Consider the following 23914-nt stretch of genomic DNA (forward strand, 5'->3'; position numbering starts at 1 on the left):
CAATCTAACATATAACCTATCTGGCTCCTCTCTTACACTCTCTCTCTTTGTCCTCTCTCCATCTAACACAGCACCTATCTGGCTCCTCTGTTACACTCTCTCTTTGTCCTCTCTCCATCTAACAAAGCCCCCATCTGGCTCCTCTCTTACACTCTCTCTTTGTCCTCTCTCAATCTAACATATAACCTATCTGGCTCCTCTCTTACACTCTCTCTCTTTGTCCTCTCTCCATCTAACACAGCACCTATCTGGCTCCTCTCTTACACTCTCTCTTTGTCCTCTCTCAATCTAACATATAACCTATCTGGCTCCTCTCTTACACTCTCTCTTTGTCCTCTCTCCATCTAACACAGCCCCCATCTGGCTCCTCTCTTACGCTCTCTCTTTGTCCTCTCTAAATCAAACATAGCACCTATCTGGCTCCTCTGTTACACTCTCTCTTTGTCCTCTCTCCATCTAACACAGCCCCCATCTGGCTCCTCTCTTACAGTCTCTCTTTGTCCTCTCTAAATCAAACATAGCACCTATCTGGCTCCTCTCTTACACTCTCTATTTGTCCTCTCTCCCTCCAACACAGCACTGTACCTTCTCGGATGGCTGTGCAGGGGGCTCCTTCTTCATGCTCCAGCCTGATCTCTTTCAGGGCCACTAGGTTCTCTGTTAGTTTGCTGCGTCCTTTGAATACAGTAGCATAAGTCCCCTGCAAGTACAAGGGATATTCAGTGGATACTTTGATAACACTTTCTTCCTCACTATTCCACACCTGGAATTGCAAAACTCTTCTTTACATGACTTGCCTTTTTGTATGTAGAGCAGAAATAACTTCCAATCCCAACCAATGTCCTCTCTAATGTTTCACAAGTTATGTGCAAAAAAACAAAAAAACAACAACAAACCTTTATAAGGTAGGTCCGCATAAAGGGACATGTTACTTATCTATACTATAATTGCGTTTGTAATATTCGTCGCCGTCGGCAGTTGCGCATACATCCTCAATGGAATGTTGCGCATGCAGCCAAAATAATTCACCTGGATGCAGCAAAGCTCCATCCAGGTGGATTCTTTCACCACCCTGCCATTTTCGGAATCCACCGGGATGCAGCGAAGGCAAACTGAGCATTAAAAAAAAAAAAAAAAAAAAAAAGAACCTCCCACACAAAGTATTAACACATACACCGCAAACCCACACATCGCAAAATAATAAAGTAATTAACCCCTTAATCCCTTAACCATCAACCACCCACATCGCAATAAACCTAATTACCCTATTAACCCCTAAACCGCAAAACCCCAACATCGCAATAAACATAATTACCCTATTAACCCCTAAACTGCAAAAAACCCACATCGCAATAAACCTAATTACCCTATTAACCCCTAAACCGCAAAACCCCCTCATCGCAATAAACATAATTAATCTATTAACCCTTAAACCGGAAAAATCACACATCGCAATAAACATATTTACCCTATTAACTCCTAAACCGCAAAAACTCCACAATAAACCTAATGAACCCCTTTTAAAGCGCCAAAAACAACAACGAAAATAACTAATTAAATTACTAAGCCCCATAACCTAACACCCCCAAAATTAACACAAATGAACTAAAATTAAAAAATACTAAAGTTACAAAAAAAGCTAAGATTACAAAAAATAAAAAAAACTAATTACCAAAGTTTACAAAATTAAACCTAATCCCTATGAAAATAAAAAAGCCCCCCCAAAATAAAAACACCCCCTACGCTAAGAATAAACTACCAGTAGCCCTTAAAAGGGCTTTTTGCAGGGCATTGCCCCAAGATAAACAGCTCTTTTACAGAAAAAAAAGTCTAAGTCCCCCTAACAGTAAACTCCCCCACCCACCAAACCCCCAAATAAAAGAACCTAACATTAAAAAACTTAAGCTACGCATTGCCCTGAAAAGGGCATTTGTTTGGCCATAGCCCTTAAAAGGGCATTTAGCTCTTTTACTTCCCATCCCTAATCTAAATAAAACTAACCCCCCAAAAACCCTTGAAAAAAACCTAAGTCTAAACCCCAGGTTGGTACTCACCGTTCCTGAGAAGGTCCTGTTCCAGGCGGTAAAGTCTTCTTCCATGCGGCGACCTCTTCTTTCTTCTTCCAGGAACATCCAGTGCAGAGCGGATCTGAAGACCGATGACCACAGGGCTAAGGACTGGCGACCCTAGAACTGAAGACCGGCGACCCTGGAACTGAAGACCGGCGACCCTGAAACTGAAGACCGGCGACCCTGAAACTGAAGACCGGCGACCCTGAAACTGAAGACCGGTGACCGCGGAGCCATGGAGCATGGAGGATTCTCTTTGTACAATCGCCACCGTACACTGAATAGTGAATTCAAGGTACGCGATTAAAGATGGTGTCCCTTGAATTCCTAATGGCTGATTTGATTCTTCAAATTCAAATCAGCCAATAGGATGAGAGCTACTGAAATCATATTGGCTGATTTAAACAGTCAATAGAATTTCAGTAGCTCTCATCCTATTGGCCGATTTGAATTTGAAGAATCAAATCAGCCAATAGGAATTCAAGGGACGCCATCTTTAATCGCGTAGCTTGAATTAACTATTCAGTGTACGGCGGCGATCGTACGAAGAGGATCCTCCACGCTCCATGGCTCCGCGGTCGCTGGTCTTCAGTTCCAGGATCGCCGGTCTTCAGTTCCAGGGTCGCCGGTTTTCAGTTCCGCGGTCATCAGTCTTCAGCTCCACCCTCTGCTCTGCGCCGGATTGTTCCTGGAAGAAGAATGAAGAGGTCGCCGCTTGGAAGAAGACTTCACCGCCTGGAACAGGACCTTCTCCGTCGGACTTCAGGAACGGTGAGTACCAACCTGGGGGTTAGACTTAGGTTTTTTTAAAGGTTTTTTGGGGGGGGTTGTTTTATTTAGATTAGGAATGGGCAGTAAAAGAGCTAAACGCCCTTTAAGGGCAATGCCCAAACAAATGCCCTTTTAAGGGCAATGGGTAGTTTAGGTTTTTAAGTGTTAGGTCCTTTTGTTTTGGGGCTTTGGTGGGTGGGGGGTTTACTGTTAGGGGGAATTTTTTTCTGTATAAGAGCTGTTTATCTTGGGGCAATGCCCTGCAAAAAAGCCATTTTAAGTGCTACTGGCAGTTTATTCTTAGATTAGGGGGTGTTTTTATTTTGGGGGGGCTTTTTTATTTTCATAGGGATTAGGTTTAATTTTGTAAACTTTGATAATTTGGTTTTTTATTTTCTGTAATATTAGATTTTTTTTATTCTCTGTAAATTTAGTTTTTTTTAAAATATATATATATATTTTTTAGATTAGGGACGGGCAGCAAAAGAGCTGAATGCCCTTTTAATGATAATGCCCATACAAATGCTCTTTTCAGGGCAATTGATAGTTTAGGTTTTTTATTGTTAGGTTTATTTATTTTGGGGGGTTTGGTGGGTGGTGGGTTTTACTGTTAGGGGGGACTTAGAACTTTTGGTAACTGCAAAAGAGCTGTTTAATTTTTCTGTAGTTCAATTTTTTTTAAAATTAACAACACATAGACTGAGAGGGGAGAGAGAGCAAATGAGAGGGGAGAGAGAGCAAATGAGAGGGGAGAGAGAGAAAATGAGAGGGGAGAGAGAGAAAAAATGAGAGGGGAGAGAGAGAGCAAATGAGAGGGGGGAGAGAGAGAAAAAGAGAGGGGGGAGAGAGAGCAAAAGAGAGGGGGAGAGATTAAAAGAGAAGGGGGAGAGAGAGCAAAAGAGAGGGGGAGAGAGAGCAAAAGAGAGGGGGAGAGAGAGCTAAAGAGAGGGTGAGAGATAGCTAAAGAGAGGGTGAGAGATAGCTAAAGAGAGGGGGAGAGAAAGCTAAAGAGAGGAGGAGAGAGAGTGCTAAAGAGAGGGGAGAGAGAGAGCAAAAGAGAGGGGAGAGCAAGAGCAAAAGAGAGGGGAGAGCGAGAGCAAAAGAGAGGGGAGAGAGAGAGCAAAAGAGAGGGGGAGAGCAAAAGAGAGGGGGGAGAGAGAGAGCAAAAGAGACGGGGGAGAGAAAGAGCAAAAGAGAGGGGGGAGAGAAAGAGCAAAAGATAGGGGAGAGAGAGAGCAAAAGAGAGGGGAGAGAGAGAGAGCAAAAGAGAGGGGAGAGAGAGAGAGCAAAAGAGAGGGGGAGAGCAAAAGAGAGTGGGGAGAGAGACAGCAAAAGAGAGGGCGGAGAGAGAGTAAAAGGGGTGGTGAAAGAATACACCTGGATGGATTCTTTCACCATCCTGTTTTTTTTGGAATCTACCTGGATGCAGCATAAGCTGTATCCAGGTGGATTCCAAAAATGGCAGTGTAAGCTGCATCCAGGTGGATTCTTTCTGCATCCAGGTGGATTTCGAAAATGGCAGGGTGGTTCCGTCACCACAATAGACTGCCCTTTCAGAAAATTCCATCACCACAATAGACTGCCCTCTGGGCAGGCTTTCCCAATAGTATGATAAATATATCGAAAGTGACTAGAAAATATGCCCTTTTAATGATAATGCCCATACAAATGCTCTTTTCAGGGCAATTGATAGTTTAGGTTTTTTAGTGTTAGGTTTATTTATTTTGGGGGGTTTGGTGGGTGGTGGGTTTTACTGTTAGGGGGGACTTAGAACTTTTGGTAACTGCAAAAGAGCTGTTTAACTTAGAGCAATGCCCTACAAAAAGCCCTTTTAAGGGCTATTGGCACTTTAGCATTAGATAGGGGGTGTTTTTATTTTGGGGGGCTTTATATTTTCATAGGTTTTTGATTAGGTTTTATTTTTTTATTTTTGATAATTTGTTTATTTTTTCTGTAGTTCAATTTTTTTTTTATTAACAACACATAGACTGAGAGGGGAGAGAGAGCAAATGAGAGGGGAGAGAGAGCAAATGAGAGGGGAGAGAGAGAAAATGAGAGGGGAGAGAGATAGAAAGAAAATGAGAGGGGAGAGAGCAAAAGAGAGGGGGAGAGAGAGCAAAAGAGAGGGGGAGAGAGCAAAAGAGAGGGGGAGAGAGAGCAAAAGAGAGGGGGCGAGAGAGCTAAAGAGAGGGGGAGAGAGAGCTAAAGAGAGGGGGAGAGAGAGCTAAAGAGAGGGGGAGACAGATTGCTAAAGAGAGGGGGGAGAGAGCTAAAGAGAGGGGGGGGAGAGAGCAAAAGAGAGGGGAGAGAGAGAGCAAAAGAGAGGGGAGAGAGAGAGCAAAAGAGAGGGGAGAGAGAGAGCAAAAGAGAGGGGGAGAGCAAAAGAGAGGGCGGAGAGAGATAGCAAAAGAGAGGGCGGAGAGAAAGAGCAAAAGAGAGGGGGGAGAGAAAGAGCAAAAGAGAGGGGGGAGAGAAAGAGCAAAAGAGAGGGGGGAGAGAGAGAGCAAAATACAGGGGAGAGACAGAGCAAAAGAGAGGGGGAGAGAGAGAGCAAAAGAGAGGGGAGAGAGAGAGAGCAAAAGAGAGGGGGAGAGCAAAAGAGAGGGGGGGGGAGAGAGAGAGAGCAAAAGAGAGGGGGGAGAGAGAGTAAAAGAGAGGGGGGAGAGAGAGTAAAAGAGAGGGGGAGAGAGAGTAAAAGAGAGGGGGGAGAGAGAGCAAAAGAGAGGGGGGAGAGAGAGCAAAAGAGAGGGAGTAGAGAGAGCAAAAGAGAGGGAGTAGAGAGAGCAAAAGAGAGGGAGTAGAGAGAGCAAAAGAGAGGGGGGGGAGAGAGCAAAAGGGGTGGTGAAAGAATACACCTTGATGGATTCTTTCACCATCCTGTTTTTTTCAGAATCTACCTGGATGCAGCATAAGCTGCATCCAGGAGGATTCCAAAAATGGCAGGGTAAGCTGCATCCAGGTGGATTCTTTCACCACCCTGCCATTTTCGGAATCCCCCTGGATGCAGTGTAAGCTGCATCCAGGTGGATTCTTTCTGCATCCAGGTGGATTTCGAAAATGGCAGGGTGGTTCCGTCACCACAATAGACTGCCCTTTCCAAAAATTCCATCACCACAATAGACTGCCCTCTGGGCAGGCTTTCCCACTAGTATGCTAAATATATCGAAAGTGACTAGAAAATATGACATGAACATCAACATGTAAAAAGGTAGATATTTTACCTCAAAATTTCCTTAGTAGCCACATCCCAGCATAGAGGGATTTTCAGCTTCTAATTTGAATACTTTTCCTGGGACTGGCAAAGGAGTGTGCATGTGTAGGCACAGTCACTTTATTTTCTTCCTCAGCTCAAGCCCCCTTACTACAAAATCCCACAAGCACATAGTGAAATCCCACAAGCACATAGTGAAATCCCACAAGCACATAGTGAAATCCCACAAGATCACAAAGTAGAAAGAGTAGCTGAATGGTAAACTGCTCACAGAGCACTCACCCTGGTGTGTTGTTCTTAGTTTTAAATAAAGAAAAATCCAGGTAAACATCTTAAAGCATTTTCATTTAGAATTTATGTTGCGTAACATGTCCCTTTAAATGAGGAATTAAAGTGGGCAAATAATATCAGCAGTAGCCTCTTGCAAAATAGGTTTTTGTAAAATGTAATTTTTTTGGTATATTTTTATGAAAATTATATTATACTTGCTTTTAAAATGTGGGTGATATGTGTGCATAGTATTAAATAGAGCACACCTCTCAATACATAATAAAATCCTGCACAGTTATTGTCAGGCCCTTGCAGCTTCTTGATGTATTGGAATAGTGGAATTAAGCTGCTCATTAAATGGAAATAAATATGAAGAGGACACTTTAATGAGTTAATGTATTTTCTTATTGCACTATTGCTTAACTATAACTATGGGGGCGTTTTAAGAACGTGCGAGCGGACATGATCCGATATTGCGGATCATGTCCGCTGCACATCGATAAATGCCGACAGCATACGCTCTTGGCATTTATCATTGCACCAGCAGTTCTGGAGAAGTGCTGGTGCAATACCACCCCATGCAGATTTGCAGCCTCGGGTCTTTAGACCGCTGCTTCATAATTTGTGTTTCTGGCGAGCCTGAATGCTTGCCGGAAACACGGGGCATCAAGCTCCATACGCAGCTTGATAAATAGGCCCCAATATATTTAACCCCAGGTAAAAGGCTTAAATACATTTTTAATGATGCCTCCGGAGCAGCAATGCACTACTTTTCCTGAGCTGAATATGGGCATGTGAGCCAATCCCAAACCGCATACGTGCATAGCCACTGATAACTAACCCGCGTCCAACGCAGGAGCATAAGTCTATCCCGACTCCAGAGCTGCAGTGGTTAAACACATAGGGCCTGATTCTAAAAAAATCACCAGCATGGAGAAAAACAACACAAACTTTTTTTGGACCATTAAAGGGCCATTATACACCAAATTTTTATTTGCGTAAATGTTTTGTAAATTATCCATTTATATAGCCCATCTGGAAGTGTTTTTGTAACAATGTATAGTTTTGCTTATTTTTTTAATAACATTGTACAGATTTTCAGACTCCTAACCAAGCCCCTCTGTGTCAGAAGTAGACGCACTTTTCAAGTCTACTGCTGGCTTCTGTTTGTATAATCTGTCTTTTTATATGCAGGGAAGGGGGTAGGTGGGTTGTCTCCAATTTAGCCAATTTCCTTGGGTGTTCCTGCTAACCTAATCAACAGTGCTAAACTTGGAGCTTCTAAATAAGTTTTTAAAAGGCTTAATACTGTATTTTTAGATCAGTATCTGTGCACATTCTTCTATATAGTAGTGTCAATTACTTGCAGATATATGAAAAGTGGTGTATACTGTCCCTTTAAGTTGTAATGTATTTCTCTCTCCTTTACATCCAATCCTCTGCTTAGTGAGATACACTGGTCTCAAGCTAAAACTTGTATTTTTAAATTCTCACAGTACTGATGAGATATCTAAGATAATCTCACCAAAGTATAGTAACTGTATTTTCTGCTTTGTAAAACCTGGCTGATTTAAGTGATGTTTCAAGGATTTTCCTATAGGGGGGCACTTGCCAGAGACTCACAGGTTCAGGAAGTCTGTGGGTGCGACAAGTGGTCCATGGGCAGGGTTGCGCAGACAATGGGCGGCATCAGGGCATTCCATGGGTAAGGTCTGATGGACCCATGAGGAACCTGGGCAAAGTATCATGTGGACGAGTATCTGGGACTCAGGAGGTTGAGGGAGCCCATTGCCATTTTGTGGGCAGGTCCGTGTGACGTGTCTGGAAAGTTATGTTCAGAGTGGATAATGGGCGGACTTACAGGTATACCCAGGCAGTCAACAGGCATGTCTGGGTGGCTCTTGGGCAGGGCTAAGGGAAATCCTGCAATTCAAGTGATATGGCTGTCTCAGATCAGAATTAGGGACTGTCCCTCTAATATTGGGATAGTAATGTTGTACATAGGTTACTAATACCACAAAGGTATGTATGCATGCATAGTATAACTGATTTTAAATGCATCATACATTTATATGTATTAGAGTAGGCCTCAACTAGGAGAAGTGAGGTGAACTAGAAGAAGTGAGGTGAACTCATATGCTTTGGCCAAAAAAATGATACTAAAAGCCTCCTTTCCATATATGTTTGCCGAATATTTACTTAATATTTTAAGTGCTATTTCTCAATCTGCAGTTTTCATTGAAAATGACATATTAAGACTCTTGATAGTTCTAGATTTTCCCCCAATGAATACAGGATAATTGTATTGGTGACCTCTAATAGCCTGGTCTGACATGCTGGTCCTTCAGGTAATAAATAAGGTAACTGCTATACGTCATGGTATCAAGTCAACAATAAATCTATCACAGCTTACAGCTCTCCAAAAAACATTTATCATTCCCAATATAAACAAATCATTGTGGCTTACTTTCCTTCATCCGTATCTATCTGCTCACCTCTCCCAGCTTGTCTAGTTTGACGTATGTCTCCAATTTCCCGAAACCAATATCCGACTGCAAAAATAAACACACAGGTTATTGTGTTTTCCTACTCCCGGCTGAGACCAGCCTTTTTTTTCTATATTCATCCTTTATAGCATAATTCTCGGTGTCTATTTACATCTCAGTACTTTCCTTAAGAAGACAATTTTACCTCATGATATTTAGAAATGTAATGTGTATTTACAGCACAAAGCCTCTTGATGGTACAGTAAAATGTTTATGAAATAACTAGTAATCATCATATACAAAACACCACAGAGATACTGACACAAATGATATTTTAGACAGTATCTAAATTCTGATTGTCCAGAAATAATGAACAATTATACAATTATAAAACACCTTTACATTTAAAGAATAAAACACAATTATATTTATTATGACTTTTGAGAGCTGGCATGTGCTTTAAAATATAATTGAGCACTTTGTCATAATTATGAATATGAACACTGGAAATTAAGCATTATACAAATATTTTTAGATGACAAATATTAGTTGATATAGTGTTTCCCTAGGGACAGACTGCTTATTGGCTGGTAAAAGCAACTCATAAAACATTACTGATGTACAGGAACATAACAGCATAAAACAAAACAAAAAATATTTTATTCAGGAAAAAACATTGGTTTATTTAAAAAAAAACAAAAAAAAAGTAACATATTAAAATACCCTCTTTAAGATGAAATAAAAATGTATAAGCAACAATTAAAGTGAATGTAAATTTTGATGCTAAAGTGCCCGTTTTTTTTAAAATTCGATTAAAAACAGGGGCACTTTAATTCATCAAAATTTACATTTCACTCGTTGTGAAAAAAAACTTACCTTTAAAACTTGACAGCCGCTCCAGCTCCCTCCACCCGTCGCAAAGCCTCTTCCTGAGTCTAAAATGAGGAATCCGGCTTCTTCCAATCACGGCGTTGAATCAGACACTGATTCCCCAGGGGGGAAGCCGTGATTGGAGGATGACCGATACATCATTTCTCACGTCAGAAATGGCTTTGCGACCACCGAGAGAAGCTGGAGCAGCTGTCAAGTTTAAAAGGTAAGTTTTTTTTCACAACACTCGTGAAATGTAAATTTTATGAATTAAAGTGCCCCTGTTTTTAATTGAATTTTTAAAAACCGGGCACTTTAGCATCAAAATTTACATTCACTTTAAGCAATATATCACAAACGATTTGCATACATAATAAATATCTAAAAACATTTTAAAACTTAATGTTTTGCAGTCTAAGAACACACCCTTTCAAAACACCTCTTGAGTAAGTTTTTCTTATTTGGTTAGTTAAATTACAAGAAAAGTAGGCAAAATAAATAAAGTACAATAAAAAGCAGCTTTCTACACATAATTAAACATTAAATGGACAGTAAACATAGAAATTAAAGGGATACTGAACCAAAATCTCAGATAGAGCTAAATGAAGCCACTAATCAGCAAGTGCTAACCCTGGTGCCAAACCAAAAATGAGCGGGCTCCTAAGCTTACATTCCTGCATTTTCAAATAAAGATGCCAAGAGAACGAAGAAAAATTGATAATAGGAGTAAATTAGAAAGTTGCTTAAAATTGCATGCTCTATCTGAATTGCGAAAGAAAAAAATTGGGTTCAGTATCCCTTTAATGTTACATAATGCTGCAGTAAGTGCAGAATTATGTATTATTAACCTAGAGACATCTGTAAAAATATAATGGATTTTAAAGACAAAACTGTTCTTACCTTACCTTCCTCACCAGTCTTCCCTGCTCCCCTGTTTCTTGTAAAAGCACATCATGGGTGCACTGTCTAATCACAACGCACCCAATCACATCACAGAACTAAATTAGCATGCTCCCACGCTAGGTAAAGCACAGGGGTAACTTCTTTATTTTTTTTTAGGTGTCACTAGATTGATGTTACATAATAGTGAAGAATTATGTAACATTAATTTCTATGTTTACTGTCCCTTTAATCTTATTTAACATAATTTTGGCTCAGATTACAAAATATTAGTGCTATTGTGCGCTCAGATGCTCAAGTTATCTCATAGTGCTATTATTTTTGCGTTTATATTATTATTATTATTATAATTTAGCTCTGAAAATTGAGCACCTGCTGACTTTTCATGGCTAAACCTGCTACACAGCTTTCCCTAATTGGATTTACTAATAACAGCTGCAAAACTATAATTTTATACTTACATTATGACAGTGGCTAACCTTGGTGTCTGCAGACTTAAAGGGACAGTAAAGCCAAAATTATACGTTCATAATTTAGATAGAGCATGCAATTTAAAAAAACTTTCCAATTTACCCCCGTTTTCAAATGTGCTTTGTTCTCTTGGTGTGTTTTAATGAAGAGTTAAACATAAGAGCTCAGGAGTGTGCACATGTCTTTAGTACTCTATGGCAGCAGTGTTTTACAGCATTATTTCTAGCTTTGTTATACAATGTAGCAAAACACTCCTGTCACAGAGTACTAAAGACACAAGCACACTCATAGGGGCCGAATTATCAAACTCCGAATGGAGCTTGATTGCACTGTTTCCGTGCAAGCCTTTAGGCTCTCCGCAAACAGTAGTTATGAAGCAGCATCATGTCCGCTCGCACTTTAGTAAATCTACCCCATAGCCTCTTCTGAGCCTACCTAGTTTTACTCTTCAATAAAAGATACCAAGACAACAAAGCAAATTTGAAAACAGAAATACATTTGAAAGTTGTTTCAAATTGCAAGCTCTATCTGAATCATTTAATTTTGACTTTACAGTCCCTTTAAAGGGACAGTCTACAATAGAATGGTTATTGTTTTAAAAGATAGCTAATCCCTTTATTACCCATTCCTCAGTTTTGCATAAACAACAGTTATATTAATATACTTTTTACCTCTGCTATTACCTCGTATCTAAGCATCTCCTGACAGCCCCCTGATCACATGACTTTGTTTTTATTATCTATTGACTTGCAGTTAGTACTGCTAAATCTTAAATAACTCCTTGGGCGTGAAGTGAACACATAGTTATCTATATGGCTCACATGAACTAGCAGTCTCCTGTTGTAAAAAGCATGTGATAATAGGCAAGCTCAGTATGCAGCTGTTTTTCCTTCAGACTTGCTGGAAACAGGTGTTAAGAAGCAGTGGTCTTAAGACTGCTGCTCCTTAACTTGTCAGCCATCTCTGAGGCGGCGGACAGCAATCCGCCCAATCGCATACAATCGGGTTGATTGACATCCCCTGCTAGCGGCCGATTGGCCGCGAATGTGCAGGGGGCGGCATTGCACAAGCATTTCTAGTGAAATGCTTGTGCAATGATAAATGCGGACAGCAAATTTTGTCTGCATTTATCGATGTGCAGCGGACATGATCGCCCTTTGATAAATCGTCCCCAAGGTGTTTACTGTCTTACTGTCCTTTTAACTCATTATATGGTGAAGGAAAGGAGAGAGAGCATAGATGCTTTTATCACATTTGGGATGTGCACCTGCACTACCCCATAACACTCCTGCTGCCTCAGCAATCAAGAGTTCAATCAAGAGTTAATGTGTTGATTACCAGGTACTCCTATATAAGGAGGTATCAGGTGTATCACCTGCAGTTTATGAGTAAGCACCACTAGGGGGCGTGAAACGCGTCAGAAGTTTTGTCCTTGTTTTTTACTTACTATTTTAATAAGGTTTATATAAACATTTTTGTTTTTAATACACTGCTGTGCTGCTGGAAAACTTTATTTACTATGTTGATTCAGCAGTTGGTTCACTGCTTTGGATCCGACATTGCACCCTGTCTGTGTGCACTTTTTCTTGCTGCCGTATTGCTATTGTGTTGTCTGACGTCATTACTGAGAGCCCAGGATCGCATGCTGCTGGTGAGTTTGGAGGGGCCGTTTGTCACTTTGTCAGCAATCTTCTTCCCTTTCAGGGCTCGATTCACCAAGCCCTTCTCTCCCCTTTGATTGTAGGTTTGCACAAGCGAACCTGCAGTCAGGATTTATCAAGCAGCGGTCATCAGACTTCTGCTTCCCCTGCCCTGTTCTCCACCTCTTAAGGGGAGAATTTCAATCTCCTTGGTCTTTTTCCAACCGGGGAGATTTGACAGCTCCTGTCTGACTGTGATTGGCTGTGCAAGGCATGGCAAGGGGGGTGGGTTTGTTTGCAAACACAGGAGCGCTCATGTGCAATGGTAAAATAAGTCAGGTATGTTCGCTCCTGTCCGCCCGTTGATGATAAATTGAGCTATTAATATCCCTTATGGAGCAGTTACATTTGTGTTCCAGACAATCAAGGAGATAAATCACTGTTATGAGTCTGTTACATAGCAATGACTCAATCTATTTATTGATTGCATACATTCCAAAAAGATCAAGGGGTTATATCACTGATGCAAGTGTGTTACCCTTGGTTTCTTGCATGAGGTCAGAGCAAGCACCGGGTTTGCAAGGCATGTGGCTAAAACACCTGAATTTAATAATTATTAGTAGGAGTGTCCACATACTTTTGGCCATATAGTTTATATACAGGCATACTCACACACACCTACATTTTTCTGTGGGCTCCGAGACCTTAAAAACTTTACAGAGGCTGTAAATTATAGTTATTTTGTTTAACACCAAAAATATATATATACAGTACTAATTCAAAAGGCCTATGACAAGCAATAAAGGCTAAGGGGTAGATTTATCAAGCGGTGGATGCTGCTTTCTACTCCTATCATTTCTGGTCCACGAGAAATGGAAGTTAAGAAGCAGCGGTTGTAAGCGCTGCTCCTTAACTTCTCTGCCACCTTTTAGTTTGGCCGCGAGTGTGCAGGGGATGGCATTGCACAAGCATTTCACAAGAAATGCTTGTGCTATGTTAAATGCCGACAGTATTTAGCGAGGTTGAGCGGACATGATTCACTACAGCCAATCATGTCCGCTCGACCTTTAATAAATCTACCCCTAAAAATGAGAATAGTGTATTTGTCTTTAAAATTTCTGTAAAGAAACTTTTCTGGCAATGTAATTTCTCCAGATGTGTATGAACAAACACTGATCTCTTCCGTATTGTTTGACATTTATTTTCTGATTTGCATAAGTACAATATGTTTCAAGCACTGTATCACCTCAGGGCTGGATTAGACGATGTGTTTAATTGAAAAGCTAATATGTATGGTAAAATGTCATTAAAGGAAGTTTTTTTCCTACAGAGATTATTTCCACCTGAGAAGATTAACAACTAGTTATTGAAAGAATAATACTAATTAAAATGACATCATTTAAATAGTATCTTGGTTCAAACATTCAGGTTCTAAATAGATCCTATTACACAATGTATTTTTTTTAAAAATGCCCCTAATCACTGATGTGCAGTCATAATTAATGTCTTAAAGGAGAATTCTTTACCAACACACACAGGCACTCTTAATAGTGGTTGCCACTCCGTATTGTCCCCCAGCTGGGATCCTCCCTCACACCTGATTATTTAATTTGTAGGTCTTTGCAATTGGCAAATGTTAGTCTTTTCTCTAGTTTTAGCTGTGTGCCCCCCCCCCCCCGTATATGGTTAGGAGATGCCTATGCCCATAAACATATTTGGAAACGTAATTCTTGGAAAATATGCTATGCGTTTCTTTCAATAATAAATACAAACATTTTTGCAATAAATATGTATTAGCAAAAATACTTCTTGCAAAAGTTATGACTGTTTCAGTCACTGCTATTACTGTGCACAGAAAATACGTACATATGTCCTGTGCACCCTCATTCAGAGAGCTGGGGGTTGCATGTCATCGCCAAAGTAACATAGGCACTCTGAGTAGGCATGCTGTTTGAATGTAGGTGCATAAGGCATATGTACATATGCTCATTGCACAGTAAACTCTATAATTGTAGCAGTGATGCTCTTTACTAGAAGCATTTTTACTAATGGGTATTCAAAACTTCTATACAAACTGAAATAAATTCATGTGCATTTCAATTTTGACTTTTACGTCTCTTTAAAGTGCAAAGTGATTTGTTTTTCCCCTTTAAACAAGGGTACCCATTCAAGGATTATCCAAATCTACAAATAAACCTAATTGCTATGATGTGTATGGCAGTGCATTCTGGTATCGCAAAATTTTGAAAATCGTAAGTCCCTAATTTCGTTATTATTGAAAATAAGAGCAAGTAATATTCTGAGACAGCCAATCTGGCTTCGGTAATTTTAGATAGCAGAGATGAATATCTTCAAATATGGGAACCGTGGATTACATATATAGAATTTAAAAAAACACATAATTCTAAGGGGCATATTTATCAATGTGCGAGCAGACATGATACGAAGTAGCGTATCATGTCCACCGCACATCGATAAATGCAGACAGCATACACAGACAGCAGTTCTTGTAACCTGCTGGTGCAATGCCACCCCCCGGCAGATTCACAGCCAATCGTCCGCTAGCAGGGGGTGTCGTATTCGATCGGGTTAATTTCTGTCCGCTGCCTCAGAGCAGGTGGACAAGTTATGAAGCAGCGGTCTTTAGACTGCTGCTTCATAACTTCTGTTTCCGGCGAGCCTGAAGGTTCGCCAGAAACTAGGGGAATCAAGCTCCATACAGAGCTTGATAAATATGCCCCTAAGTGTCAATTGTTTTTTTTGTTTTTTTTATAAGATGAGAGGCCACCTTTTTTTTAAGGGAATTGGCTATTTTTGGGAACCTCCCAACCAGACCTCACACATAAGCAGTTGATATTTTTCTTTCTCCTGCATAGGAATCTGTTTGTTTAAACAGCTGTAAAACTGTTAACTGTACAAATGGATGCCAATTCTCTTTAACATATATAGTTCACATGTACTTTACACTTCTAAAGCTTTACAACTTGATATCTATAAAATAAGCTTGTGTATTGTCTATAAACGTATTGTTTTCTTTATGTCTATGATTGTTAACAAAAAAAGAAAATAAACAATAAAGTCTATTTCAACAAAAAAAAAAATGACAATGTTAAAGGGACAGTATCAATTTTATTGCTAATTTTAATTGGACAGGCAGTACGGCTTTTTATAAATAAACATGGTACCCGGTGTTTTCAAAACTGAAAGACTAATTATGAACAGCAAAGCACACAGTAGGTTTGGTACTTTTCTGTCCCAAGTATTCTCCAGTTCTGAAGATGCTTTTTTCTTTGGGAACATGCTTTGCGTTCATTCCTAAATCATGTGACACCCCAGATATTTATAATATGCCCGTTACATCACAAAGCTTGCAATAACATCATACAAGTGGACAGAAATCAAAGCAGGAACTAAGGAGTAGATTTAATTAGCGCTCAGGGTTCTATTCACAAAGAGAAGAATTGCAGGTGAATAGTAGGTGACTTGAAATCTTTAACTATACATTATCAAGAAGAGCTGAATTAGCCCTGCACAATGCAATAATGCAGCTGCAATTCTCCTATTTTAGGTGAATTGTACACAACATTAACTATGCAATATATAGGGTTTCCTCAGCTCTTCTTGCAGGAAATACTCACTGGGTTTGGCCCTTCATAATGCACAGTTAAAGGGGCATGAAACCCAAAACATTTATTTCATGATTTAGGTAGAACATACAATTTTAAATTTTTTTCCAGTTTACTTCTATTATCGAATTTGCTTAATTCTCTTGGTGTAATGTGTTGAAGGAGTATCAATACACTATTGGTTTCTAACTAAACACATGGGTGAGCCAATGACAATTGATATATATATATATATATATGCAGCCACCAATCAGCAGCTAGAACCTAGGTTCTTTGCTGCTGATCCTGAGCTTACCTAGATAAACCTTTCAGCAAAAGATAACAAGAGAAGGAAGCAAATTAAATAAAATAAGTAAATTGGAAAGTTGTTTAAAATCATGTGCTCTGTCTAAATCATATATGTCTAATTATGACTTTACTGTCCCTTTAATGACGGGAATTGAAATGTTTAATTTCCCCGCCATTCACCTCTTAAGGAATAGACCCCTCAGTATTACTCAAAACCACTAGACTATTTCTTCCTCAAAACAAAGTACCATAAGCAATTTATGATCTAGCCAGCGTGACTGCCACAGCTGCAAGCTCTGTCATCTCATGGTGTCCCGACACCCTGGATGTGAATCATTGCACACAACCATAGGCACTGTTAACAATTTGACAGCAAAATGTATTCTTTTTTTTGCAACTATAGCAAGTTTGTCCATTATAGAGCTGACACCTTTTTTTAGACAGTTTATGATTATGCCTTGCTATATTTATAAATATATGGTGGAACAGAGTACTTAAAGGGCCATAATACCCAAATGTTTAAACACTTGAAAGTGATGCAGCATAGCTGTTAAAAGCTGACTAGAAAATATCTCCTGAACATCTCTATGTAAAAAAGAAAGATGTTTTACCTCAAAAGTACCTCAGTAGCCACCTCCAATTGTAAAGGATTTTTTAAGCAGCATTTTAGTGTGTCCGTCCTGGGACAGCTGAAAGGATGAGCCTCGTGAACTCTCATATTATTTCACCAATCAGGTAAAGGAAGCTTACTATGAAATCTCATGAGAGTTAAGTCGAATCTCATGAGATCACAGTAAGAGTTCATGACCTCAGCACTGCTGATGCTGATTGGCTGCTGTTCATTTCTTCATTTTTTTTTTATTTTTACCTGCAGCTGGGAGCAGCTGAGTATAACTTTTTACACAGAACTTACTCTTCTGAGCTGAGGAGATTATGAGGTAAAATATCTTCCTTTTTTACATAGAGATGCTCAGGTGATATTTTCCTGTCAGCTTTTTACAGTTATACTGCATCAGTTTCAAGTGATTTAGCATATGAGTATTATGTCCCTTTAAATTGAAACGTTCTAGAAAATGTTTGATTTGAAATACTAAGGCTTTAAAATAGTGGTAACCAATTTTTATTTTCTTCAGGATACTAACTGTTTATGCAAATGTGAAAATGACATTACACCCTTTATTTATTTTTGTATGACACAATAAGCACACCTCTCTAATACAATGCAATGGAATACAAATAGAATATAGTTAGAGAAATAGGAACAATCTTTTGTGTGAGAGGTATTGGTAGGCAATATAATCTACTGTGTGTTACTAAAAAGCAGTTGCCACGATGTCCACAGTGATGTAATGTGACCACTGCACTGTCACTCATGCATTAATATTATTGATGCCAGGAAGTCACAATCTGTTTAACCTCCTATTTGACATCAAAGAGTTTAATCGTAGCCCTAAACCTAACCACTACGTGTCACTCACCGCTCTCAAAATGGATGGCCCGCAACATTGTAAATTGACAATACCATGGGCAGGGAGATCTTGTAGGCCTTGACATCAGAGGCATAAAACTGACACAGCTGACTGGATACCATATAGCTGGACTAGACAAATCGCTTGGGACATGCATTTCTGGTACAGCTAAGCACCACTTCTGTATAGCAATATGCAACTTACCTGACCTTGACATTCAAAGGTTGAGGCTCTTATCTATCTAGTCCACTACATACATACGTTCATTCATACACACACGTTACCTATTAATGTATTAATTATTTATTGATAAGATACCCTGTTCGCTTTCTTCATGCTGCATTTTTAGCATACAGTATAGACTTTGATAACATCATTAATGCGTACCACTGTCATCCTTGAAATATTTATCTCCATGGTAAAAAAAAGTTGAGTATTTTGGGATCATTGATAAGCTCTGTTAAAGGGATATTAAACAGATTAACCATGTGATTGGAAGGGTATGCCCTTCATATTGAACTAAACAAAATCTGATTTTAGACTAATAATAATACCTTACTGAGGATGCTATTGCGTACTGCCTTTTTCTATAGTTTGATTGCTTAAAATAGAGTTTTATTTGGACCTTATAGCACACAGCAAATAAGATAAGATTACCATTCTAATAGAGGGGGGCAACAGGAAGTGTTACTGAGGTTGTCAGGAGGAATAAACGTATCTACACATGTGGTGGAGCTCTCCTAAGATTAAAGGGATATGGGACCCTCTGTCAGCATTCTTAAAGGGATACTCAACCCAATTTTTTTATTTCATTATTCAGATAGAGCATGCAATTTTAAGCAACTTTCTAATTTACTTCTATTATCAATTTTCTTCGTTCTCTTGCTATCTTTATTTGAAAAGAAGACATCTAAGCTAAGGAGCCAGCAAATTTTTGGTGCAGACCATGGAAAGCACTTGTTTATTGGTACTGTCCAATCAGCAAGGACAACACAGGTTGTTCACCAAAAATGGGCCGGCATCTAAACTTACCTTCTTGCTTTTCAAATAAACATACCAAGAGAATGAAGAAAATTTAAAAAAAGGAGTAAATTAGAAAGTTGCTTAAAATTGAATGCTCTATCTGAAACACAAAAGAAAAAATTTGGGTTCAGTGTCCCTTTAAGTGAACTTCTAGATAGTGCATTGGCCCTTACGCTTTCATAAGCCCTCCTACATAAATGTATTAAAGAATTTAACTCCCATATCAATACAATCATAAGAATAACTTGTACAACGACAAGAACATGTATAGGAAGATAGGAGAGACCTAATTGGTCTGAAGAACTTGCTAAGATTAAATACTTTGGAAAAAGTAGCTTAGATGTAGGTTACTACTGATTCCTTTCATAAAAAAATAGTTATTAAACAGTAACAACTTATTGGGATGAGAGAGCTACTTATATTATATTACTGTGTCCATAGAATTACATACACGTAACTAGTTTTATTATTCTTTTGTTTGAAAAACTAATAAAAAAATATTTTAAAATGAAAAAGGAGAGCAATTTGTTTGTTATACTGAAGATCTTTTGAAATGCAGTGCTTAACTGATTATATTATATTATGCATAAAAATTACTTTAATGGCTCTATAAGTAAATCAGCAATATGGAGTTTTGCCTTTTTAGTGCAGTGTAAAACTTTTTAAAAAAACTTGTAACAATATCCTCAAAGATCATAAATGTATAATTTTTTTTTTAATTATACTCCAAGAATTTCTTGCAGAAAAGCAAACAGTATTAATTAGAGATCAGACTAATATAATGATTTGTATCGGCTAGATTACGAGTTGTGCGTAAGGGTAAAAAAAGCAGCGTTAAGAGGTCCTAACGCTGCTTTTTTATGCCCGCTGCTATTACGAGTCTTGAAGGTTTAGGGTCACCGCACACTTTTTTGGCCTTACCGCAAAACGACTTACGTAAACTTCGTAAAGTTTATTTTCAATGGGACTTCCATAGCGCCGGTATTACAAAGTGAGGGGTACACTCTACCCCGTCAAGAGTCCTCACGTATTTTTTGGTACAACGCCGTAACATAAAACTCATAACTAAAGTGCTAAAAAGTACACTAACACCCATAAAATACCTATTAACCCCTAAACCGAGGCCCTCCTGCATCGCAAACACTAAAATACATTTTTTAACCCCTAATCTGCCGCTTCGGAAATCGCAGCAACTATAATAAACATATTAACCCCTAAACCGCAGCACTCCCACTTCGCAAACATTAGTTAAATATTATTAACCCCTAATCTGCCGTCCCCAACGTCGCTGCCACTATACTAAATGTATTAATCCCTAAACCTAAGTCTAACCCTAACCCTAACACCCCCTTACTTAAATATAATTTAAATACATCTAAATAAAAATTACTATAATTAACTAAATTATTCCTATTTAAAACTAAATACTTACCTATAAAATAAACCCTAAGATAGCTACAATATAACTAATAGTTACATTGTAGCTACCTTAGGGTTTATTTTTATTTTACAGGCAAGTATTTATTTTAACCAGGTAGAATAGTTATTAAATAGTTATTGACTATTTAATAACTACCTAGCTAAAATAAATACAAAGGTACCTGTAAAATAAAACCTAACCTAAGTTACAATAACACCTAACACTACACTATAATTAAATAAATTAACTAAATTAAAAACAATTACCTAAATTAAATTAAATTAGCTAAAGTACAAAAAAACAAACACTAAATTACAGAAAATAATAAACAAATTACAGATATTTAAACTAATTACACCTAATCTAATAGCCCTATCAAAATAAAAAAAGCCCCCCAAAATAAAAATAAACCCTAGCCTAAACTAAACTATCAATAGCCCTTAAAAGGGCCTTTTGCGGGGCATTGCCCCCCAAAAATCAGCTTTTTTACCTGTAAAAAAAAATACAACCTAACAATAACACAAGGCTAAGCTCCCCATTGCCCTGAAAAGGGCATTTGGATGGGCATTGCCCTTAAAAGGGCAGTTAGCTCTTTTGCGGCCCAAACCCTAATCTAAAAAAAACCCCACCCAATACACCCTTAAGAAAACCTAACACTAACCCCTGAAGATCGACTTACAATTCTGAAGACCCGACATCCATCCTCAAGGAAGCGGCAGAAGTCTTCATCCAACCAGGCCGAAGTCCTCAACGAAGCCGGGAGAAGTCTTCATCCAAGCCGGGCGAAGTGGTCCTCCAGATGGGCAGAAGTCTTCATCCAGACGGCATCTTCTATCTTCATCCATCCGACGCGGAGCGGCTCTATCTTCAAGACATCCAGCACCGAGCATCCTCTTCAAACGACGGCTTCTTACTGAATGACGGTTCCTTTAAGTGACGTCATCCAAGATAGCATCCCTTAGATTCTGATTGGCTGATAGAATTCTATCAGCCAATCGGAATTAAGGTAGAAAAAATCCTATTGGCTGATGCAATCAGCCAATAGGATTGAAGTTCAATCCTATTGGCTAATCCAATTAGTCTATAGGATTGAGCTCGCATTCTATTGGCTGTTCCAATCAGCCAATAGAATGTGAGCTCAATCCTATTGGCTGATTGCATCAGCCAATAGGATATTTTCTACCTTAATTCCGATTAGCTGACAGAATTCTATCAGCCAATCGGAATCTAAGGGACGCCATCTTGGATGATGTCACTTAAAGGGACTGTCATTCAGTAAGAAGCCGTCGTTTGAAGAGGATGCTCCGCGCTGGATGTCTTGAAGATGGAGCTGCTCCGCGTCGGATGGATGAAGATAGAAGATGCCGTTTGGATGAAGACTTCTGCCCGACTGGAGGACCACTTCGCCCGGCTTGGATGAAGACTTCTCCCGGCTTCGTTGAGGACTTCGGCCCGGTTGGATGAAGAGTTGTGCCGTTTCCTTGAGAATGGATGTCGGGTCTTCAGAACTGTAAGTCGATCTTCAGGGGGTTAGTGTTAGGTTTTTTTAAGGGTGTATTGGGTGGGTTTTATTTTTAGATTAGGGTTTGGGCCGTGAAAGAGCTAACTGCCCTTTTAAGGGCAATGCCCATCCAAATGCCCTTTTCAGGGCAATGGGGAGCTTAGGTTTTTTAGATAGTATTTTATTTGGGGGGTTGGTTGTGTGGGTGATGGGTTTTACTGTTGGGGGTGTTTGTATTTTTTTTTTACAGGTAAAAGAGCTGATTTCTTTGGGGCAATGCCCCGCAAAAGGCCCTTTTAAGGGCTATTGATAGTTTAGTTTAGGCTAGGGTTTTTTTTTATTTTGGGGGGGCTTTTTTATTTTGATAGGGCTATTAGATTAGGTGCAATTAGTTTACATATCTGTAATTTGTTTATTATTTTCTGTAATTTAGTGTTTGTTTTTTTGTACTTTAGCTAATTTAATTTAATTTAGGTAATTGTATTTAATTTAGTTAATTTATTTAATTATAGTATAGTGTTAGGTGTTATTGTAACTTAGGTTAGGTTTTATTTAACAAGTACTTTTGTATTTATTTTAGCTAGGTATTTATTAAATAGTTATGCCTGTAAAATAAAAATAAACCCTAAGCTAGATACAATGTAACTATTAGTTATATTGTAGCTCTCTTAGGGTTTATTTTATAGGTAAGTATTTGGTTTTAAATAGGAATAATTTAGTTAATTATAGTAATTTTATTTAGATGTATTTTAATTATATTTAAGTTAGGGGGTGTTAGGGTTAGGGTTAGACTTAAGTTTAGGGGTTAATACATTTAGTATAGTGGCGGCGACGTTGGTTGCGGCAGATTAGGGGTTAATAAGTGTAGGTAGGTTGCTGCGACATTGGGGGCGGCAGATTAGGGGTTAATAAGTATAATGTAGGTGGCGCGATGTTGGGGGACAGCAGATTAGGGGTTCATAACTATAATGTAGGTGGCGGCTGTGTCCGGAGCGGCAGATTAGGGGTTAAAAAATATAATAGGTGTCGGCGATGTCGGGGGCTAGATTAGGGGTTAATAAGTGTAAGATTAGGGGTGTTTAGACTCGGGGTTCATGTTAGGGTGTTAGGTGTAGACATACATTTTCTTTCCCCTTAGGAATAAATGGGGCTGCGTTACTGAATTTTACGCTGCTTTTTTGCAGGTGTGAGACTTTTTTTCAGCCGGCTCTCCCCGTTGATTCCTATGGGGAAATCGTGCACGAGCACGTACGACCAGCTCACCGCTGACTTAAGCAGCGCTGGTATTGGAGTGCGGTAAGGAGCAAAATTTTGCTCAATGCTCACTTCTTGTCTTTTAACGCCGGGTTTGTATAAACCTGTAATACCAGCGCTGTAGGAAAGTGAGCGGTGAGACAAAACTGCTCGTTAGCACCGCACAGCTCAAAATGAAAAACTCGTAATCTGGCCGTAAGTTTCCCTAAATTCCAGTGAACCATACATCAGTCAGTCAGGACAAACAATTTATGTGCAATAGGAATTCATTGTTTTCGGTTACCAGGGACGCCCTCCTAGACAGTCGGCTTGTGGGCTTATGTTCATCCTCTGGACTGCTCATCTGAAGCTTAGTCAGGATTTCAGGACGTGTAGGCAGAGAAAGCTTTTTACTTACACCCTGCAACAATAAATAAATACAAAATTATAGTCGCCTATTACAGTTCAGACTGAAATACCTAAAAGGGATAGTAAAGTACAAATTAAACTTTCATGATTCAGAGAGGACGTCATTTTAACGTCATTTTAAACAACTTTCTAATTTACTTTAATCATCAAATTTGCTTTGTTCTTTTGGTATTCTTTGTTGAATGCTAAACCTAGGTAGGCCCATATGCTAATTTCTAAGCCCTTGAAGGCCGCCTC

The 23914-nt window shown here is 39.1% G+C and overlaps 1 protein-coding gene across 1 annotated transcript in view; it reads right to left on the bottom strand.

Moving 5' to 3' along the window:
- The window catches only part of CDK18 (cyclin dependent kinase 18), a 455832-nt gene that overhangs the window by 198728 nt on the left and 233190 nt on the right, over positions 1–23914 (bottom strand). The window contains exons 4-6 of the mRNA XM_053706616.1: positions 23553–23669; positions 8817–8873; positions 586–700 (exon numbers count right to left, since the gene is read on the bottom strand). Coding sequence (XP_053562591.1) covers positions 586–700; positions 8817–8873; positions 23553–23669 — 289 coding nt within the window. The remainder of the gene's footprint in view (positions 1–585; positions 701–8816; positions 8874–23552; positions 23670–23914) is intronic.

Source organism: Bombina bombina, chromosome 3, assembly GCF_027579735.1.
Source record: "Bombina bombina isolate aBomBom1 chromosome 3, aBomBom1.pri, whole genome shotgun sequence".
Lineage (NCBI taxonomy): Eukaryota > Metazoa > Chordata > Amphibia > Anura > Bombinatoridae > Bombina > Bombina bombina.